The 19,881-nt window shown below is 40.0% G+C and overlaps 1 protein-coding gene across 4 annotated transcripts in view; it reads right to left on the bottom strand.

Annotated features, from left to right (window-relative positions):
* The window catches only part of PNPLA7 (patatin like phospholipase domain containing 7), a 125,517-nt gene that overhangs the window by 104,649 nt on the left and 987 nt on the right, over positions 1–19,881 (bottom strand). For all 4 annotated transcript variants that reach the window (XM_040607728.1, XM_040607730.1, XM_040607732.1 and 1 more), the window contains exons 3-13: positions 17,405–17,470; positions 16,896–16,980; positions 16,197–16,279; positions 13,514–13,602; positions 12,997–13,137; positions 11,465–11,624; positions 10,331–10,411; positions 5,102–5,230; positions 3,678–3,758; positions 2,946–3,090; positions 2,311–2,403 (exon numbers count right to left, since the gene is read on the bottom strand). In XM_040607728.1, coding sequence (XP_040463662.1) covers positions 2,311–2,403; positions 2,946–3,090; positions 3,678–3,758; positions 5,102–5,230; positions 10,331–10,411; positions 11,465–11,624; positions 12,997–13,137; positions 13,514–13,602; positions 16,197–16,279; positions 16,896–16,980; positions 17,405–17,470 — 1,153 coding nt within the window. The remainder of the gene's footprint in view (positions 1–2,310; positions 2,404–2,945; positions 3,091–3,677; positions 3,759–5,101; positions 5,231–10,330; positions 10,412–11,464; positions 11,625–12,996; positions 13,138–13,513; positions 13,603–16,196; positions 16,280–16,895; positions 16,981–17,404; positions 17,471–19,881) is intronic.

Here is a 19,881-nt window from a genome sequence, read left to right on the forward strand (position 1 = left end):
CACTGCAAAAACAATGGCAACTGACACAGTCCCTGGCAGCAGTTCAGCTACCTCCTTCCAAGGGCTCGCTCGCCACGCGACCTGCTTTTCCTGGTGCGGCTGGTTCTGTGCTCCTGCACGTATACCGGAGGGTCACGGCTTCACTTTTGAAGAAGGAAAAGCACCTTCTCTTAACTCTTGATTAAAAAACCCCAACAAACCAACCAATACAAGATAACTGCTGTTCAACCCGTTAAGTTGGGAACACTTACTTCCAGGAACAACAAAACTGGTGAAGTTATCACAGACAAAAGATCCCACTGTTTTCTTTCAATCATCTAACTCTTCTGTCCACCAGCCCAGATAGTCCACATGACTTCATTACATCTTTCCCCACATAAAGGGCTAGCTTATTTAAAAAGTAGACTAGCCTAAGTTGGCAGGATGGTATTTCCTCATCTACACAACTGCTATGTTTCAAGTTAGACAGCTATACAAAAAACAGAAGAACAAATTACACCCCAAACCCAGGGGCAACTGAAGCAAAAATGTTTTCCCCAAAGTCACTTTGAACAGTTTTTGTTAATTCTAATGAGCCAAGCAAATCAAAGAGATGCTGAGATAATAGCAGCTGTATCACTCTATTAACACAGTTTTTTCTCTGAATCAATATTTCCCACGGAGCCTTAACACACAGTAAGGTAGTGGAATAGAATCTGAAGCAAGATCTTCATCTCCTCATTACAGACATCAAGATACTTTCCATGCAAGCTAAACAGTGACTGTAACCTCAGTGCAGTGAGCATAAATCAGCTCTGTTAACTGAGGTAAATCATAATTACCCAATTAGATACACTCCTTCTGTCAGTAAAAATTAATTTTCTCTCTCTCCTAAGCTCTGTGTACCCTGACATAACTCTTATGACACATAAAAGGAGAAAGGAAGGACAAATGGACAACACATCCACTGCTAAGTATGCAGGGATCCTTCTACATAAAAGCTTCTAAGAACACGCGTGGACTCTACCTTAAAAATGTTACAGGGCTGCATAGGCAGATCTCCCTGAACTACTTTATCTACCTGGGTGAAAAGTGGCTATGTTCAGAGATTTCACCACCGAATCACATTTGCTGGTACATTTTATAATGTGTAGTGCAAAAGAATCTAACATGTATGAAAATAAAGCCAAGTCTTGCATGGGTCAGTTCAATGTTTTCCCTTAATTTGTTTCCCTGCTTCAGAAAGATTATCTACGTACAACTAGTCAAAATCCTACTTCTCCGTCACATCCACCCCTCTGCACAGTTACATGGAAGTCATAAAAAAAAAAAAGTAACAGACATTGTACATTTGCACAGTGGAAATTGAACATAAAGTGAATCAGCTCTCTATTGTTAAAAATGAAGTAACTACCTGTTCTTTTCTACATACCACCAGCTTAACTTGATAGCAACAAGTGTTAGAAACCTTAAGTTGGGGAAAGACCTCAACGCCAAGGTCTCCCCCCTTGCCTCCATACACTCTAATCCCTCATAGTATGTTTTTACCTCCTAAGCCATTTAAAGTCGACAATAATAAATAATATGTGGATCTTCTAATGTATCCAGGGTACCTTTATTCCACTGATTAAACTCCATATGACTTCTCTGTTAGCAGTATCTTCATAACGGCTACCGCATCTAAGCGTGCCCTTACAACTACCTCAAGCTCATTAGTTTGGTACACAGTTAACGAAAGGCAGATGCCTGCCTTCTGTGATTCACTCATTTTCTATACCTTAAGCATAAAGCCAACCTAAACAACTGGCTCAGAGGAAGATGCCTACAGTGGAGATGACTGAAGTCGCAGTATTCATTTCAGTGAACATCAAAACAGCTCAGCCTCATAAATGCCTCATCAGAGCATTCAGTGATAAATCACCTTTATTACCCACTCAAAAAACATTCTTCTAAAAGCAACAAAGCCATGTAACGTGCTCTCTGGGACAATCAGCCAAGCAAGAATCGTGTGTCACCTTTTGCATGAAAGATGACAGCATATCATCATAACTCACTTAATTTCAGTTCTATCAATTAATAAAGCTCTTCATCTGCAGGTTTCTAGTTAGCCAAATTACTGTATGATCCTCACTGCTAATAAAGACAGTAAGTGAATGCTCTCTTAGATAATAGTCCATTTGTTACTTCAGAAAATAAATTTCTGACAAACGAGTTAGGAAGCAGTACTACTGCAAGATGATTATCTAACCCAGTGCTCCAGAGAGCGTGGTCTTCCCCCCCTATGATTAGATGCATTATGTATTACCCACAATTTAACCAAGTACTACTTACTAGAAGTCTCTGCAGACCCTGCGTAGGGAGGTGAAGAGAGACTTCTTCTGAAAACATGCTCAGAGTTTTCTGTACCAGAGATCTTCAACGCATCTGAAATTTAGAAACAGAAGTTATATGAATAACACAAGGTACTCCCTAATAAAATTGCACTGACAGCAAGAACCTCTCACTATCCAGTTACTAAAGGCTGTGTAAAAGGCTTTGAAACACCAATGTTAAACACGCTTTAAACCTGCTTCCTACTTTTAATTATTTATTTTTTTTTAGGTTCAAAGATAAATAGCAAGTCAATTTATTTTTCTGGGTTTAGCTTTCATACTGACACTTCAACCTGAAAGCCTACACATATCCAGCAATTCTTCTGCTGGTATCTAGAGTGCAAAATTTTTCACAGCTTCTCCTATAGAGAACATTAGGAGCCACTTTCTTTTGCCCTCTCCCTCACCCCTTGACATCATTAACGACACAGTAATAATTTCCTATTACAGCTAAGGACTACCCAAAGACTTCAAAGCTGAAACTGATTTAAGACAATCTTAACTGCTCTAATGAAATAAAAATCCTCCGATCGATAGCACAACAATTAAAGAGCATCACAAGGGACAGTGACCACACACCTCCAGAAATACTACCTATTTCCACTGCTTCCCCAGCTTTTTCAAACTTCTCTCCACGATCTTCCTCTGACACATTAGACACTTGTCTTTTTACTGCTTTGCTCGAACTTCCTCCAGATGTTACACTTGTCACAGAGATGAGCGGGATGGCTTGGCTCTGCTGCAAGAGGCAAGGTGAACAGGCAAACATCACCCACACACGTTAAACAGGACTGGACCACGTATTGAACCTGGCATAGTTCTCCCAGTTGCAGTGATCTATCGAAGATTATCAAGGGTGGCCTCACAATGATATCTGCCAGCCCCCCCAGCACTCCTAGGTACACCCAGTCATGGCCCATGGACTTATGTACGTCCAGTTTGCTTAAGTATTCCCTGACCTGATCCTCCTCCACCAAGGCTACATCTGGCTTTGAACCGTTACAGGTAGAATTGACTCAGGATCATTAACAAACGTCAGGACTGCTGAAACACACCGACGTACGCGCACAGCCACCCGTTTGAAGTTACGCACTTCTTCAAACCGTTGAAATTTAAGCTTCCCCTGCCCCCAACTCCCCAGGCATCAGCGTAGGCTAGATTTATGGGCTACAGATTTTATAACAAGTACTTACTTCTCATGTACTGTCATTATTAAATCAATAAGTAACACTTGCTTTACAATCTTCTGAAAGAAGGAAAACCTCTCCGTGCCAAGTCACGGAGGGGCTGCATAGGAAGAGCCGATAAAATGTACCCCAAACTTACACAGTTGAAGAGCTCAGTAGTCAGACCCAGGTAGTTATGCAAAGCAAGGAACGTCACTCTCTGCAGCCTTACCATGATGATCTAGAAATGGGAAATCAAGAAGCAGTAGGAATGAGTTTTGCATTCTCCCACGCTTGTTCTTGCATTTAGTAATCTAGTACAGTTACGTACCAGAGTACCTGAAGGCACTTCATAAAATACCTAAGCTGAAATTCCTTTTTAGCTGTTGATAAACTGAGGCAAAGATACATTCAAGTGATTTACCAAAAACTTCAAAATTGTTTCATGGCACAAGTTGGTTTCTGTATACAGTAATAATAAACATGCCTTGCAATAAAAGCGTTTGCTTCCATTTTTCCTCCTTCATTAAAAAAATTTATTCCAGCATGCCCCATACAAAGCCTGTGCTACTGCTCTACAAGCACTCTAAACTAGCCTAAGGCACCACTGACACCTGACCTTCCTCTGCCCTGGCAGCTTATTCCCATTCTTAATCCATCCTCTCTTTTCTATCAGCTCTCACGGAGCGAATTAAATTGGTATAATTATCTGTTCTCCTCAACCATCAGTATTAGAAGGTTCATGTGTCACACATAAATCATCCAGATACCAGAACAATTTGCAAGGACAAAAAGATTTCGAAGTGATAGTAAAACAGAAGGACAGACCAGAATGACTCATCAGGTCACGTGCACTTAATTGCCTATTATACCTGTGGGACAACGCACCACCGGGCAAACTCTCCAGACTGAAATCCTGAACACGGCAGTCCCTGCACTAGCTCCCACTTACAGGATGCACAACATACTCCCAGCGCTCACCTGAGAGCTAAGCTCCTGCAAAGCAAGGGAAGGTGAACTTACAACTAATGCAAAGCACACGCAGCTCTTTCCTCAGATGCCAACAATCACTTCTCAAGGGGAAATTCACGTCGTCTGAATTTTGTGAATTTTACAAAGCATCACCCCTTAGCAAATGGCTTCTGAGGGTACACCAGTCCTTTTTCAGAAAATGAGAGTCTTTTCCACACTCTAAGCCATTCTGAAGCCTTGCTGGTGTGTAACCATGATGCAGAGCCCATGCCAGCCCGTTCTATTCCACCGGGGCCAACAAGCTTACAGTGCAGGTCAGGCTGATTCGAGAGCCTGTCACATACAGAACCTGATTCAGTGTGCATATATATTTTTATATACACATATTATTTCTTTCTGTATGTGATTAAGGCTGAGATCATTAAGTCTAGGGCTCTAAGAGCAAGAGGAATAGCAGAACTAGACCAAATCTTGAAAAGAAGCTATACTGAGCAGTTCCACACCTGCAACAGGATGATGAGCTTGCTGAACTTCGAAACATCTCCCCTGTAACTTTGAAATGAGAGCGATTCCCCACCCATCCACCCAATTCTACTTAACAAAGCAGCCTACCTGTACCACTCTAACAAGAGTTTCAGGGTATTTCTGGAAGACATCTTGAAAGGCACTTGCTGGAAGTCGCAATATAGAGGACGGAACAGCTGCTCGGGCTGAGACTGTTTTATAAGGAGCAGGATGACCCTAATAAAGTTTCAGAGACACAAGGTTAATCCACCAATTATCTGACCCAGTTCTTCCCAAATTTCTACTTTGATATCGTATATGCTTGACATACGACATCATCTAACCCCAAAAAGCCTTGAACTTATGCTCCACGACCTACAGGGAGTGGAATGAGGGCAGCAGGGTCAGGTGAATTCACACCAGCAATTTCACTACCATTAAACAGAAACACAGGTAGAGAAATAAAAGCTACGAGAAGGTGCATCACGTTAAGGCAAACTGGACGGTCTGTCAACTCTGTTACAGTTTTATTACAGATGAAGCCAGGCTTCAGAAGTATTTCAAATTCCAGCTATTCAAGACTGCAGAGAAAAGAGGTTTTGTTGGTTTTATTATCTGATGTCCAAGCTATTTACTGCAATAACACACACAGACTCACACAATCAGCAAAAGAATAACAAAGTTGTATAGCAATTACATAGTTAATGGAATTACACAAAAACCAGGCAGACATGTTGTGTTATATGTATCTTCATATATACGTATTAAATATTCCAAATGACAAAGCCAAACAGCTGCTCTTTACTTGACATGAACTGGTTATACACTGTCCCGAGTTCCTCAAAGAAGAGATGGGGAATTAACAAACCAACGAAAGATAAAACTGTAAGCGTGTAGAATATAAAGATTTTTGACACTGAAAGGCAAGCTTCTGGTTTAGGATTTTCCCCTTGAATCAGAACAGATTTTAACAGAAATCTACTGCTAAAAACTTGGATTAAAAAAACTCCAAAACCCCCTTCTACCTTGTTAATAAATGCTGAAAAGAATATAAGTTATTAATTCATTTACTAACAGATAAAATATTGATTTGTCCAACACTTCTAAGATAAAAGGAGTCATTTTGTGGTACAGAGCAGGAGCTAATGAATAAATGGTGTTTCTACTTTTAACAGTCACAGCTTCTGAAGCTTTCATTCCTCCTGAGCAGCAGAAGGCAAATTTTTCCAAACACTAAACATCCAGATGCTAAATGCTGATTACAAGTCAAAAAACTCACAAGTCTTCGAGAGCATCAGACAATTAAACACAATCGCTGCAGAAGAATTTCTGCCTAAAGAACACAGTAAAAACAAACAATACATTCTGTAGAACTGTAACTGCTCTGGAAAATAAAGCTACAGCTCTGTCTGCCTGCTGGTCTGGAAGTCACGATGAAACAGATTCTAAAATTAAATTAAATTAATTGGAACCAATTTCTTAATTACACCAACTTCAGCTGACCTTCTTATAAAATCTAGGGATGATATTAATAGCTTTGATTTTCAAGTTCCTGAGGGATTTTAAATTTTAAACATTTCTTTGACCTACAGTGCAAAGCTACCAGGCATCCTCAGCTTTCCTGAGTTTCTTTTAATTAAGTAAAGAAATTAACAAACAACACTTCTGTGCTTTTGCTGTACCCACAAATAAATGCAACATGCCTCCTTTACAGGCCAGTTTAAAGCCTGGCTTCAGACAAGAATTCATTCGGAATTTTCCTTGGATTCAAATGTAAAAGAAGATGCATATAGTCTGCTTTTAAGCACATACATTGCTATATTTGCTTTCAATTGTATTTCCTACCAACCTCTACACCAAGTACACAGTGACAAATAAAGGAAATTATTAAATCTTTAGACACTGGACAAAGGATAAGCAATAAGCTTAATAGTGTTCCATAGCAGATACTCAAAAAGGCAAAATAAGTACTGTATATCACATTTGTATGTTCTATACCCAGTAAAGCGTTAGGCTTTTTTTCTGAACAGTGCCTGTTTGAGGATAGACAGGCCACTGCTGACAGTCTCTCAGAAAACCAATTTTAGGATAATAACGGATAGTGATGCAGCAGCCTTTTTCTCCAAAGAACAGCCCATCCCTCCAGTTTTTCAGCATATAATTTATCCTTTTCAAAATCCCTGCACAAGAGCAGCCTGCTTTTGAAAGGGCCAACCACCATGTCTAATTGGTTTGAAACATGGTAAAAGCTGTCAGGGGAACTCAAAGAGGAAACGTTCCCATAATTGTCAGTTCCCTTAAATACAATGTAATCAGCAACACATGGAGAATACCATGTTTAAATTATGCTATTTTACAATCACACACTGAGGTCACATGGAACAGCAAAGTTATAATCAGTAGTGAACTAGGGTTTTGTCAACAAGAGAACTTTTTGTTCTCAACACAGGTAACTATTTACTTCTGTCTTGTTCCAAGAGCTGTGGAGTAATTCAATATTGTAGGTGACAAATGTCACAGCTAAAGCAGTAGTTGAATCCAGAATAATGAAATTCATTTGGATTTGGCCAACAAACCTGCTACAAGACACACAGGTGCCTTACACTCTCCCACCTGGAGCGGTAACTACTTTTGTACCCAAAAATTAACATACTCTCCCTATTCCTATCGTTTGGATTTTGTCTTCCCCCACGCCACACCAATGCTGCTGCAACCCAAAGTTCTTGCAGCAATCAATTGCTTCCTTATGACCTCATTTATCCTGTCCACTGCCACATCCATCTTGTCCACTGCCATTTAAACAGACCTGAGCCCTGCAGGCTCACCTTTATCCATGTTTTTTCACTTTTTTTAATCCTCAGACTTCCATTTTTTTTCCACCCCTCAGTCACTGGCAATTGATCAATATTCCTCCCAATCTCTTCTTTTTCATTCCAACTATGCCACCTGCTCACAGTTTTCCAAACACCACCTCCACATGGAGATGGACAAAAGCAGAGTAAAACCCAAAGCGCTAACAATCAGCATCAAATGCTGTCTCCATTTGTCCCATTTAACACTGAATGAAAGTTCACCATTCAGGAAAAAGATCTGACTGCACATACGGGTAGAGTGAGCAACAGCTTCTTGCATGGACATCAACAACGTTCAGTTCAGAGACTTTAATATTTGAGGCAGCAGCAAATCAGAGTCAGATTAACTACAACACAGAATTGTTCCAAAGCACCAGGAAAGGGCTGGCATCTACTTGGCTTCAAAAGCTTCCAGTTTCGAGAAAGCAGCATTTATCTGTTTTCAGAATAAGTGAAACACAGAACAAGTCTCCTGTCACAGCTGGTATCTTTGTATTTAGTAGATCTAAGGGGACTTTTCCATTTGAAAAACTGGAAAATTAATTGAGAAAAAGTACCTCTTGCGTGACCTTTCTTTTAGATCCAACAACAAGAGGTCACCACTTCTTGCAGCAACCTCGATTTTCTTGCACATCTCTTGGTCAAGTAGGGGACCAGCCTGACATCACGTGTTATAAAATCAGTCAAAGGAATCACAAATTCAGCTCAGACAACTGACATCCTCTCCAAATACATTCTTTCTTGACGTCAGATCCCTGTGTTTGGTGGTACAGTGAAACCTAATGAAGGTTATGGTATCTGCAGGGAAGCTGTAAGACTCACTAAGCTGGAACACCACTGAGAAGTCTCCTCTATTTTGACATACGCTACTTTCTCTCTCCTTGCCCATTTTCATGCTAATCCTATACCTAAAGTCAACAAGGAGCACAAGGAAGAGGAAAAACAGAAACAGAACCACCAGTTCACAAAGCTGGGAAACAAGGGAGAAAAGAGAAAGCTGTAAAAATAAATGAGAAACAAGTTACTTTAGCAAAAAAGTTTGCAAGGTTTTTCGTTATATACTCTTATGCATGCTGAGAACTCTTTTCAACACGCTACCAATAATTTATATTTTCTGATTTACCAGTGAGAACAGGTAAAGACAAAGAAGGAAAAAAAAAAAGATATAGAATGAGAACTAAAAAAACACCAGCAACCAAGACCACCAACAAAAAAAATCAACAAAAAACCCACAAGAAAACCATACCACAACACAAAATGAATGGCAACCGCTCTTTAAAAAACCCCAAAACTACAAACCATTGTTTTAGAAGAAGGATTTCTCCTTGTTTATTCAAAAAGAATATAGGAAAAAAATATGACTAGTATTCATGTTCCTATACAATGGTCCTGCTCTTTAGAATATTGTCATTAAGAAAATACACTGATGGAAGTAAGAAGGCCAAAGCTACCTCTGACTCTGCTACGAATATGGATTTGACAGCAAGAACTAGACTTATACAGCCCAAATTATTCACGTGCCATTACTTTCCACAGAAGGAAGTGTGACGACCACGCTTAAAAACTGTTTATCACTTTTGATAGGCTTTATGGAAATTATATATGGAGATATATACTCGCATCTAAAAGTGGCAAAGCATATTTTACAGAATCATTAAAACCACACATAGAGTAACTGTACTTTTTAATGAGACAGGCAAGCACAAGAGAAACATGATACATAGCCAACTATGAACGACTTCCTGATTAGCTTATCTTCATTCTCTCCACTATCTAAATCCCTCAGGAAGCACTTGTAAGTCCTTTTGTATTACCAAAAACGATGAATCCACCACCTTCAACTGAGATACTCCTAAATAGATGCACTGTGGCAATTTCAGCAAAACCATCGTTTTAATTCCAACTGAAACAAAACCCATGCCACTGATTTGTGCAACACATTTGACCAGCTAGCACTGAACTCATCTTGTCACCTGCCAAAGAGCACAACCTTCAGAGGGTCACCAGCAACATTAACATATTAGGAAAAAATTAAATCCATCAACTGGTTTCACAGTATAATTACAGTAATAACAACTGTCAGATTTATTTTCATTAGACTAAATAAAAATAAATTCAGTAAGTAACAAATCGAACAGTGTAAAAGCCTGGACTTCTGGGCCCTAACCTGGTTCTCCTCCTGACCATTTTGTGACCTTGAGCAAACCAAACCATACCTCAGTTTTCCAGCCATAGAAGAGTAATTTAAATCCTACCACTTATGAGAAGTAGCTAGTGTTACACCGTCAAGCACACACATTACACAACAAACTTACACACCACAGATCTAAGTTTACAGTTGTGAAGGCCTGGGAGGAAGAAAAGAACTGGTCAGAGACACATTTTCCATTCTGATTCTTTCCCAGCAATATCCAAAGTCTACTTCCCCAACAGGTTCCGTGACATAAAGCAGCACTGCAGAAAACCTGCGCGTTCAAGAACTTACCGTGATAACATCAAGAATGCTAAGAAGGCTGTGGACGCTGTCTCCTGCCAGCACCTCCTTAACAACCACTTCTGTTCCGTCCTGCAAGTGTAGGACAGAAGATTACTGCAGGCTCACAGCTGCGTATTTGGCATTTATGGAGCATTTCAGAAAGCCTAACCTGCTCTCATTCTCCAAAATACTCTTGAACAGCCCAAAAAGAAATGGTCCCCCATTATAACCTGGATGCTTGCTTCCTCTCTGCTCTGATGGAAGTGTGCTAAATGAAATCACCAAAGCTTTAAACCACCATTCTAAAAGCAATAAATTAAAAGAAACTAAAAGCCAGTTTTGTCTAGGGGAAGATGTGACCTGCTTGTCATTGCTACGTAACAACCAATTAAAGAAAAAAAAAGCTTCCTTCACTCTGAGACAGAATTAGCTCCCTTTATCGAGGGATTACATGTCAAGAGGTAGTACAAAACAAAGAACAGCAAAATGCAAAAGTACACAGAAATCAGAAAATTTGGTATAATTCACAAATACAAAACCCCTGCATTTTCAGCCATCACAAAACTATGCACGTGTTAAAGCTAAGCTCAAACTTCAGTCAGGAAGAAGTAAAAAGAAATAATTTAAATTGTCAGAAGGGATCACAAGGGCTATCACTCAACATTTTAAGACACACATAACACAAGCCATCATTTCCTTTCCCTGTGAACCCTATAGTGAATCTGAATCTGCCACCTCCCAGGCAGACCCACTGACTACCACACTAGAGTATTATGGAGCGAAGTGTCTCTCCTGCTCTGTATACCTAACTGTTTTATATAACTAACGTCTAAAAAGGAGATTATTTCCAATGCTACCCGCCTCGCATCCTGTCCTCCCTCAATAACTATGCAACTAGAGTATGTGAGGACATTTCAGAATGCCTGGTCAGCATTGTGTTTCACCCTCTCATCTAAGACATGGGGACCACAGCTAAAACCATTGATCTTTATAAATATCATGGCCCTGAAGTGGTTGGAAGTAATCCTTTCTAAACCACTATGATTCAAATGTCGAAGTTTAATCAATGCTTAATGATTCATGCCAACCTATACGCTACGCCAACAGATTCATCCCAAGAACCCCAGATCAGTTTGTTCTTACGCTTTCTTGAATGCAAACTTCCAGCTTGCCATCCTGCACAACGTAGATGCTGTTATCCAGTTGTCCAGGACGAAAGATGTATTCACCTTCATGCAACTGCACAAAGAACATGTGCTTGCACAGTTCCAGGAAAAGAGGTTTCTCAAAGTGGCCAAGGACCCTGCAGGAAAGAAAATGCAAAGGGAAACCTAAAATTACCACCGCCCTTGGAAAGTCCTTTGTGTATTAGCAAAGCCCCTGGCATGACTAACAGGGGAACCCCAGGGTCAGTTATTGCAAGGCAATCCAACAGCACAGCAGAAGGAACAGAACTCCCCAGGACAGATGTGCAAGAGTAGAGAAACACAGAAAACTGGCAATACTGAAGTTCCTTTTTGAGTAGCACGCCAAGCAAGGCTAGCAGACTCAGAAGGAAGTATATCCAGCCTTCCTCTGGCAAACACCTTTTGAAGGAAAAGAAATAGAAAAAACCTGCAAGATTCACACACTGCATGAGAAAAGGTACTCTATGGAAATTTTCCTTTTAGTACAGCTACCCTGTCCACATAATCAGAACACACGAGAAATACTGAAAACAAAGGGAAGAATTCCTGTCATCTGCGTGTACCTGCAAGTTTGGAATATTCCATCCCCTGCAGGTAACGTGCAACTGGACTCCTTCCATACTGAAACTAGTCAGTCACTACTCAGGCACACAGAAATAAGCGTCTTAAACCTGATCATTTCTGTGCACAGCACCAGAAGGGCCTTCCACATAGCTCCATTAACTCACATTTAACAGGATCAATCAATCAAATTCTACTGCAACATCAATTAGTCATAGGAGATCGTAATTCCACAGTAGAAAGTTTAGATGACTTAAATAGCAGTTTTATTAGAGTATGTGTGACCTTCAGGACTAAATTATACCATAATTGGGAGAAAAATTAACATAAACAAATAAACTCAAAATTATAGATTGGAAGATCTCATCCTCTTTGCTGTGTCAGCATATTTAACCCCTTACTGAACAGGCAAAAAGATCACCCCTTCTCAACCTGCCAAAGAGCTGTGGGGTTTATGTTAACTTTGATTCTATTTGCAACCTTTTTAGCTAGAGAAGTAAAAGATTCTGCAGTTTAGAGAGTTGTTAATATGGTATCCAATTAACATTTACCATTTACAATGCTTTTCTGTACTAAAAAATTGTCTGATCTAGTCTAAAGGGAATTTTTAAATTGCACTAACAGAAACCCATTTGTGTTAGAATAGTTTTATTATCACTATCACTGAATTTATCCCTGATTTACATCCTTTTATTTTTGATCTCTTTTTTGTATTTTTTAAATACACTCAACTATTTCCTTAATGTTTCTAGAAAATCAGAAGTCATTTATTCTTTCCTCATGCTCCGATGAATTTTCAGTCAACTGCTTAAAGATTCTTACCACATGGTGAGAAAACTTAAGACCTGACACAAAACACCAAATATTTAGATCACTTGAACATCCGTCAACATCAAAATCCAAACCTATCTTTCCATTTAACATTACCTAACATTTTTAAGCATGTATAGGACTTCTGATGGCAAATGGGAATTCTTTACATCAAATTCAGTCAGATCTGCCTCTAGCAAAGAGGGAGGTGGTTCTTTTGGCTGTAGAGTTGGACATTCCTTCTTAATACGCAGAATCCTAAAAAGAAAAAACAGAAGTTAGAAAGTTCAGAAGTCTCATTTCTCTTAAGTATGGGCTGAACACTGACACTATAGGTTGACTACAACACCAAATGCACACCATGCCAAGTTACACATTATTAATTGGATAAAACAGTAGCATTCCACATTCCCACCTTTCTTCAGCAAAACTAGAGACAGTGCTGCATGCATAAACCACTCAATTTCCCAGCAAACTTCCCAGTAAAACACTAGGCTGATGTGCAATTGGCACGACTGAAAAAAGAGCAGCTACAGAAAAGCACTATGCTAGGGACAGGTTCCTCACCACAAACAAAAAACTACAAAACCATCTTCCACAGCATGAATTTACCCTGTCCCAAAAGCCCAAGTACCTTTTAGCCAAAGACAAAACTTTTGCCCGCTTCCGCATCCTTTGGCGAGGCACAGTGTTCCCAACCAGAGAGTTTGGAAGAGTTGTAACCTAGGAGGAAATAATGAAAACACAGACATTTATTCAAAACCAAAAAAAGCTCCCCACTAGTTCCAGCCCTGCAAAGGTTCCAACTCCTCGACCGAGTCAGGAGAACATGAGCAGAGTGAAGCACTCATATAAGACCTTGGAGGATTGGAAAAAACATCTACTCCAGGATCCCTTGTCTTCTAGAAAGCAAGCAGGGTATATTTTGATTTTACTAAGCAACTACTACAGTGGTAATGGATAGTAGAGGGAAAAAAACACCCTGGCTATACAACTCTCACTCAGGAACACTCAACACCAGGCAGACGAGTAACACTGAAAGCTCCAGGTCTCCTACGGCAGTCTGCGGTGCTGACAAAAATTGGTTCATTTTTGAGCTGGTGACAAACAGCACCACAGACACGCAGCAAGGCTTTTACTGGTTGTGAAGTTACTAAGTGCCACCTTCTGGAGAAACACAACAAATGCCGGACCAAGACGACACATCATTAGTTCGCCCTTTGTTTCTCAAAGACTTGAATCCCAGGAAAAAGCTTCTCTCACAAAAGAAATCTCTAATTAGTTTGGAGGGTTATTATTTATTTTTTTTTAAAGTAAAATCTTGGTATTTTAAGTACAATTAACAGCAGCTAGTTTGTAATTTTCTGTATCTTATTCAGGAATAAAAGGAAAAAGCGAAGTCTAAAACCCCAAATCAAAAACCACCTGAAAAGATTTTACCATGTGGAATTTAAGCATTCTTTACTGATGTGTGTTACATATAAACAGCTGCGTTAAAGAACATTAAAATTATGGAATTCCTGGCAACACACACTATTTCCTTTCATTGAGGGTTTTTTAGGCCAAATTCTACATAAAGGCCGATCTGCAACACAAAGGCAAGGCTCAGGGAGTAATCTCGTCCCTCCACAGTGAAACAGAGGCTCCAGAACTGAATATTAGAACCAGCACAGCATCTAATTAAGTCGAAGTATTTAAATTCACCTCAACAAGGTCAGCAGTGTGTAAGGCAGAAGGCAGCAACAGTTCACAAGAGGAAACATTCCTCAACAAGCAGTGACTAACAAAGCAAGTACTCACCTGTACCTTATTTTTCTACAGATGTTGGATTTAAGTGCCCTGGCAATATGGGTGCACACCCAGACTGGAGCAGGTCGGGGAGCACCAGACCCACACCTGGTTCTGACTCCAGAGGACAGGGAGCACTTACCACAGTCAGTATTCAACAGCCTTTTTCCTTCACTAACCTTTTATATCTACCATCATTCGTTCAACAGGTGACTACAAGCAAGCAATAAACATTTGGAAAGGGGTCAGAGCCTGCACCTGGAAAGCGACCTCTTAGTCAGGTGTTATCAATAGCATCATATATACTAAAACATGGAGGTCCAAGAAGCTGCTACATAAATTTTGGTGCGGGAAGTGTCAGGTAAGGAAGTCCCCTCCTCAACCTCTGGGACCTGTTCAAAACCAAATGCAAAATCTCTTCGCTGACATAGCCACTCATGACACCTCTGAAAAGGTGAGTGTTTGACTTTTTGACCATTCCTTTTGACCGTAACGATACAGTCCAAAAGAAAAATCTCATATTCTGCACACACTAAGTAGCTTCAAGGGAAGCATGTATTTTGATGAGAAAGACAGGAAGATTAATCTCCTTAATTAAATGAAATCCAGGCAACCAGTGCTGAACACCCAGCATACCTACTAAGATTATCCTAATTCATTAAAGGAAACGTCTGTCTTCAGATTTCCTCAAGCCTTCTTGTTGCAAGCGACTTTTCTTCGGGATATTGCAAAAATAAAAGTAAAAAACAAAAAAACTAAAATGGAAGTACATCTAACAGGCAGCCATAGCCTTGAAGGATTTAACCAAATGACGCAGAAACAGATTCCTGACTGATGAAAATTCTCGAGGAGACCTTTGAGAATAATAGGACAGAACATCAGGACAGGAACCTGAGGGCACAGGCAGTATTCCATTGACAATCCAAGGCAAATAAGTCAATCTCGGGATAAACCCCTCCCGAACAGTCTCTAACGAGACAGCGTGACAAGTCTTATTTGCAGTTGAGTACAAGAAAACAAGAGCTCATATGCTGAAGTGTTTAGCACTCTTCACAAGCAGACTGCAGAAATCTGAGTATCTGCTTCGCAGATAAGACTCACACGGGAAAGAAGGTATCAGCTCTGAATGTCATGGCACACTGGAAAATATCTGAAAAGGACAGCCCTGAATATAGGCACTGAGTGTCTTGAATATAATCCTAAATACTGAGAAAGATAAGATTACTATAGGCATTTAAACAATCATCAACTCCATACAGGAGTTACATACGCGTCGATTTACTACTACCCTCACTGTCTGCAAATAATCTTGAAAGAGGCAGGTTCAGCCAGAAAGAGAAGCTGGTGCTGTTCCATCAGCAAATCAGGCGGAGTTCCAGGAGCTCTGAAACATCCCCAAAATTCCAGTGAAATTGTATAGGTTGAAAGCCCTGGGCCAGGCTAAGCAAGTGAAAGACTGCAAGTTTTACACCACCTCCCAAACCAGATGTTGATCTTTACTTCCTTCCCACTGACCCAGATGCACTTACCTTTCTCATGATCTTCCGCCCATAGAACATCATTTTGTCTCTCTTGCGAAATCGGTACTGAGGCACATGTGGCTGAAGTTGTTCTGAAAGAGAGAAGCATGACATCAGAAACCATCTGCAGCTCCATGCTAAGGGAAAGAAAACAGTAGAAGGTTGTCAGTTTTGCTACCTCCATAACAGCTGTGGTTCCTGCCTACGAAGCAGCAAGCTCTCGTAGTCACCGTTTGGAATTTAAACCAGCACAAGACACCTCATTATCCAGCTCTGGTTAGGCAAGCCAGCCTAGGGAAGAGCTGACTTGAGGCTCTACCTAACCACCAGAGGAGATAAAAGAGGCTCTCTGAACAGATACAAGGATCAGGTTAATTTAACATTACAAAGGAAACCTCTAATTCACCCATTTCTCATTACTGTTACAGTGAAATTGCAGCAGGGTTGAAGTTGTTTGCATAATTTGCAACTGATACTAAGGCTATCGTACACTCAAGAAATAAAAACCTCCACTGTCCTGCATGTGCCAGTTATGAATTCTATGTTTAGACCCGGGTAAATGAATCAACTCAAGCTCTTCATCCTTTTAGAGCTGTTTTCCTGCAAGAACCACCACCTTCACAGCAAGCGTTGACCACGTATTATTACAAAAATATTGAAGATAGCAGAGAAAACTTTCTAAAATATGCATAGTTATTGAGTACTTACTAGATTGTTTCACTCTTCTGTAAATAACGAACACAATTGCTATAAGTAGTAAAGCGACTGCAGCTCCAATCACAATTCCAGTCAGCTGTGAGAGGAATTTAGGCAGGAAAGAAGTTATTAACTTCTTATATTAAATGTTGAAAACCATTAAGTACTTCTTGGAGGGCTGAAGAACACTTAGCACAGTAAGATGTCTAAAAGTCAAGTACATTCATAAATATTTAATTTTTAATTAAAACTTCACATATGCAAGAACTTTAAACTAGACCAGTGGCTCACTGATAAGCTCACATGCAAAATATTCAGCATTTTCTCCCTCCAAAGGTCTGTGAGCTGATCAGTTCAATGTACATGAGGTGAAATAGCAGGAATTAATTCTTGCCTCATGTACAGTCACAGCAAAGAAACACTCAGACTGTGACTTTGCAAAGTTCCTAGAACTTATGAGAAGCTACACACCACTTACGCACACACGATCTTTCACCCCGCTGATTAAAGCTATACATTACCATAGTAGTCTGTATCCGGTCTTCTACAAATTGAAGAATTCGAGTTCCACCTGCTGGTAACACAGCCTAGCACCAAAAGGAAAGCAAAATTACGTTTCCCACAACCAGCAAAGAGCCTCTAAAAAAACAGCTCAGTGCCTGGTCTGGCACATACAACTCAAACTGATTATATTTTCCAACATCATTCTTACAACTATAGCCTGCTTTGCAACATGACGACATTCAGTGGAAAGGGGCTATTAGTGGAGTTCTGCATTAGCATCAGTTCAATGCATTCTGAAACAGTCCTGAACAGGGTCAGACAGTGAGGTGATAACTTTTTTTTGATGATTCCATGTTATTCAGAGCAACAAGGATGAGAACTGAATGTAATGGACTTTATGAGACCAAGAAGTTAAGTCACAAACCAGCAGATTAAATTCATCATAAAAAGAAAGTTATGCACACAGGAAAAAGCTCTAGTCTCAGGTACACTGTCCTGGGACCTGTGCTGACTAGTCAGGAAAAAAATCTGGCAGTTAAAATAGTCTCACAAATGCCAGCTCAAAACTTACCAGAATAGGGGGGAAAAGCAAACAAAATACTAGGAATAAGCAGAGTACGAGGACAGGTATGCCCCCCTATAAATCTTGCACCTTACAAGCACTTGAATCTTAAGTACTATATGCCATTCCAAGTTTCAGTTTTTGCCTTTGGTTCCAGATCTGGATGACTTCTTAATTTAGCTTTGCCACCATAAGAAAAAACTAAGTGCATGCTGAGGGTCACCAAACTAGTCTCTCTCATTAAATTGATTTCAGTTTTATGGTGCAAATAATCTGGACCACTCAACTCAAACAGATCACTTGTCTTCAGTTTGTCTTCTTATGTTGCTTTAACACAGTATACTGACAATTTATCTTCCCAACATGAGCCAAGCGAACTCTACCACTATTACTATCAAACTATTATTAGTGGGATTGTAGTGGAAAGTCAAAAGAATTTGGAAAAAAAAAAAAGCTGAAAATTCATTAGCAACAAATACAACACATTCTGGTAAAATACAGCAAGTTCTTGGTATAAGTCTATTGTGGTCACTTAATTTATTTCCCCTTGACAGCGTCAGGGGGACAACCAGTTCTGCTACTATCCAGGCCTGTATGATCTCAAATAACATCAAATATAGTAGTTGCCAACTGACAGTCACATTGCTGCTACAGGAGAAGAAACAAATTCATGAGCAAAAGAACAAAACACACACATGTACAGACTGAGCCCTTGTGCCTCGACACAGAAAAAAAGAAAAGGGAAAAAAGTTCAGACCTTCAAGAAAAACCGAAAGGTTCTTGCAAGGTTTCTCACAGACACCAGTGACAACGTGACATTGCCCTCACACTCTCAGCAGGCAGCCCTTTTCAAGGGCTGACACTTCTTCCAGAAAAGCAGAGAAAGCAAGCAGCCAGGTTGCAACCACGCAGACACTTAAGACTTGTAAGCAGTTACTGTTACATGATGGCACCTGAGAGAGGTAGGAGGTCACCAGTTCTGCAGGTGCACCCCATCAGCCCAAGCCTGCAGGACCTCTCTTAGGAGGGCTGCAGCCAGCACAGAAATTCAGAGACTTGACATGTGCCTTACACGGCCTCAAACAATTCTCATACACAAAACACATGCGGAACAACCCTGGAAAGACCCTCGCTTCATTGAAAAATGGAGCAATAGTATGCTAAGAGCGTGAATTAGCATAAATAGCATTCAGCTGCTTTTTCCAATGATGTTGATATCTCATTAAGAAACTGAGAACTGACAGTAGTTAAGAAGAATATACAGCTAGGTAAATAATGCTCACACTCATCCAGAGTGCCAAGCACAGAACAAGCAGCTCTGCTGAGAGTTTAACAACTCCATGTTGCAATCGAAGGCAAACAGTGAGACATACCTCAGCCAGGGAGGGGTGGAAACTGCTTATCAGTGCTGAAAGCAAGGCTTTAACATTAAATTTTCCAAAACATTAGACTTCCTCGTAGCTCCTAAGTACATGGGTCCACATGCCTATGTTTTGTCTACAGGTACTGGGGTAAAAACCCATTTTTTTAACTGCATACAAGTGAGTTGTATGCAATTTTTTCTTCTGAGAAGGCCCTCGTGGGCTGTCTCTTTCGTTACTATAAAAAGCACCATGTGCCTTGTTGAATGAGGAGTGTTGTATTTAGATTAAGAATTCGTATTTTAGATTACTTTAGATTAAGTATTTGATTAAGAACAAATGCAAGAAGACTAGCTGCCGGAGAATTTTCCAATTCCTCCATCTTTAGGCTAAAAATGAACCGTTGAAGCAAAAGGTACTTAAATTGTATTATTATGCTAACAGCTTAGAATACGAAGCAGTGTGCGAATGGTTTGCGGTTAAAAAAAATAAATTAAAAAGTGATAAAAACATACACTTCACACAAAAATGGGATCAGTCTTGAGATGTCTGAAAGCATAAAACTCTTACC

The sequence above is a fragment of the Falco naumanni genome, chromosome 9, assembly GCF_017639655.2.
Source record: "Falco naumanni isolate bFalNau1 chromosome 9, bFalNau1.pat, whole genome shotgun sequence".
NCBI lineage: Eukaryota > Metazoa > Chordata > Aves > Falconiformes > Falconidae > Falco > Falco naumanni.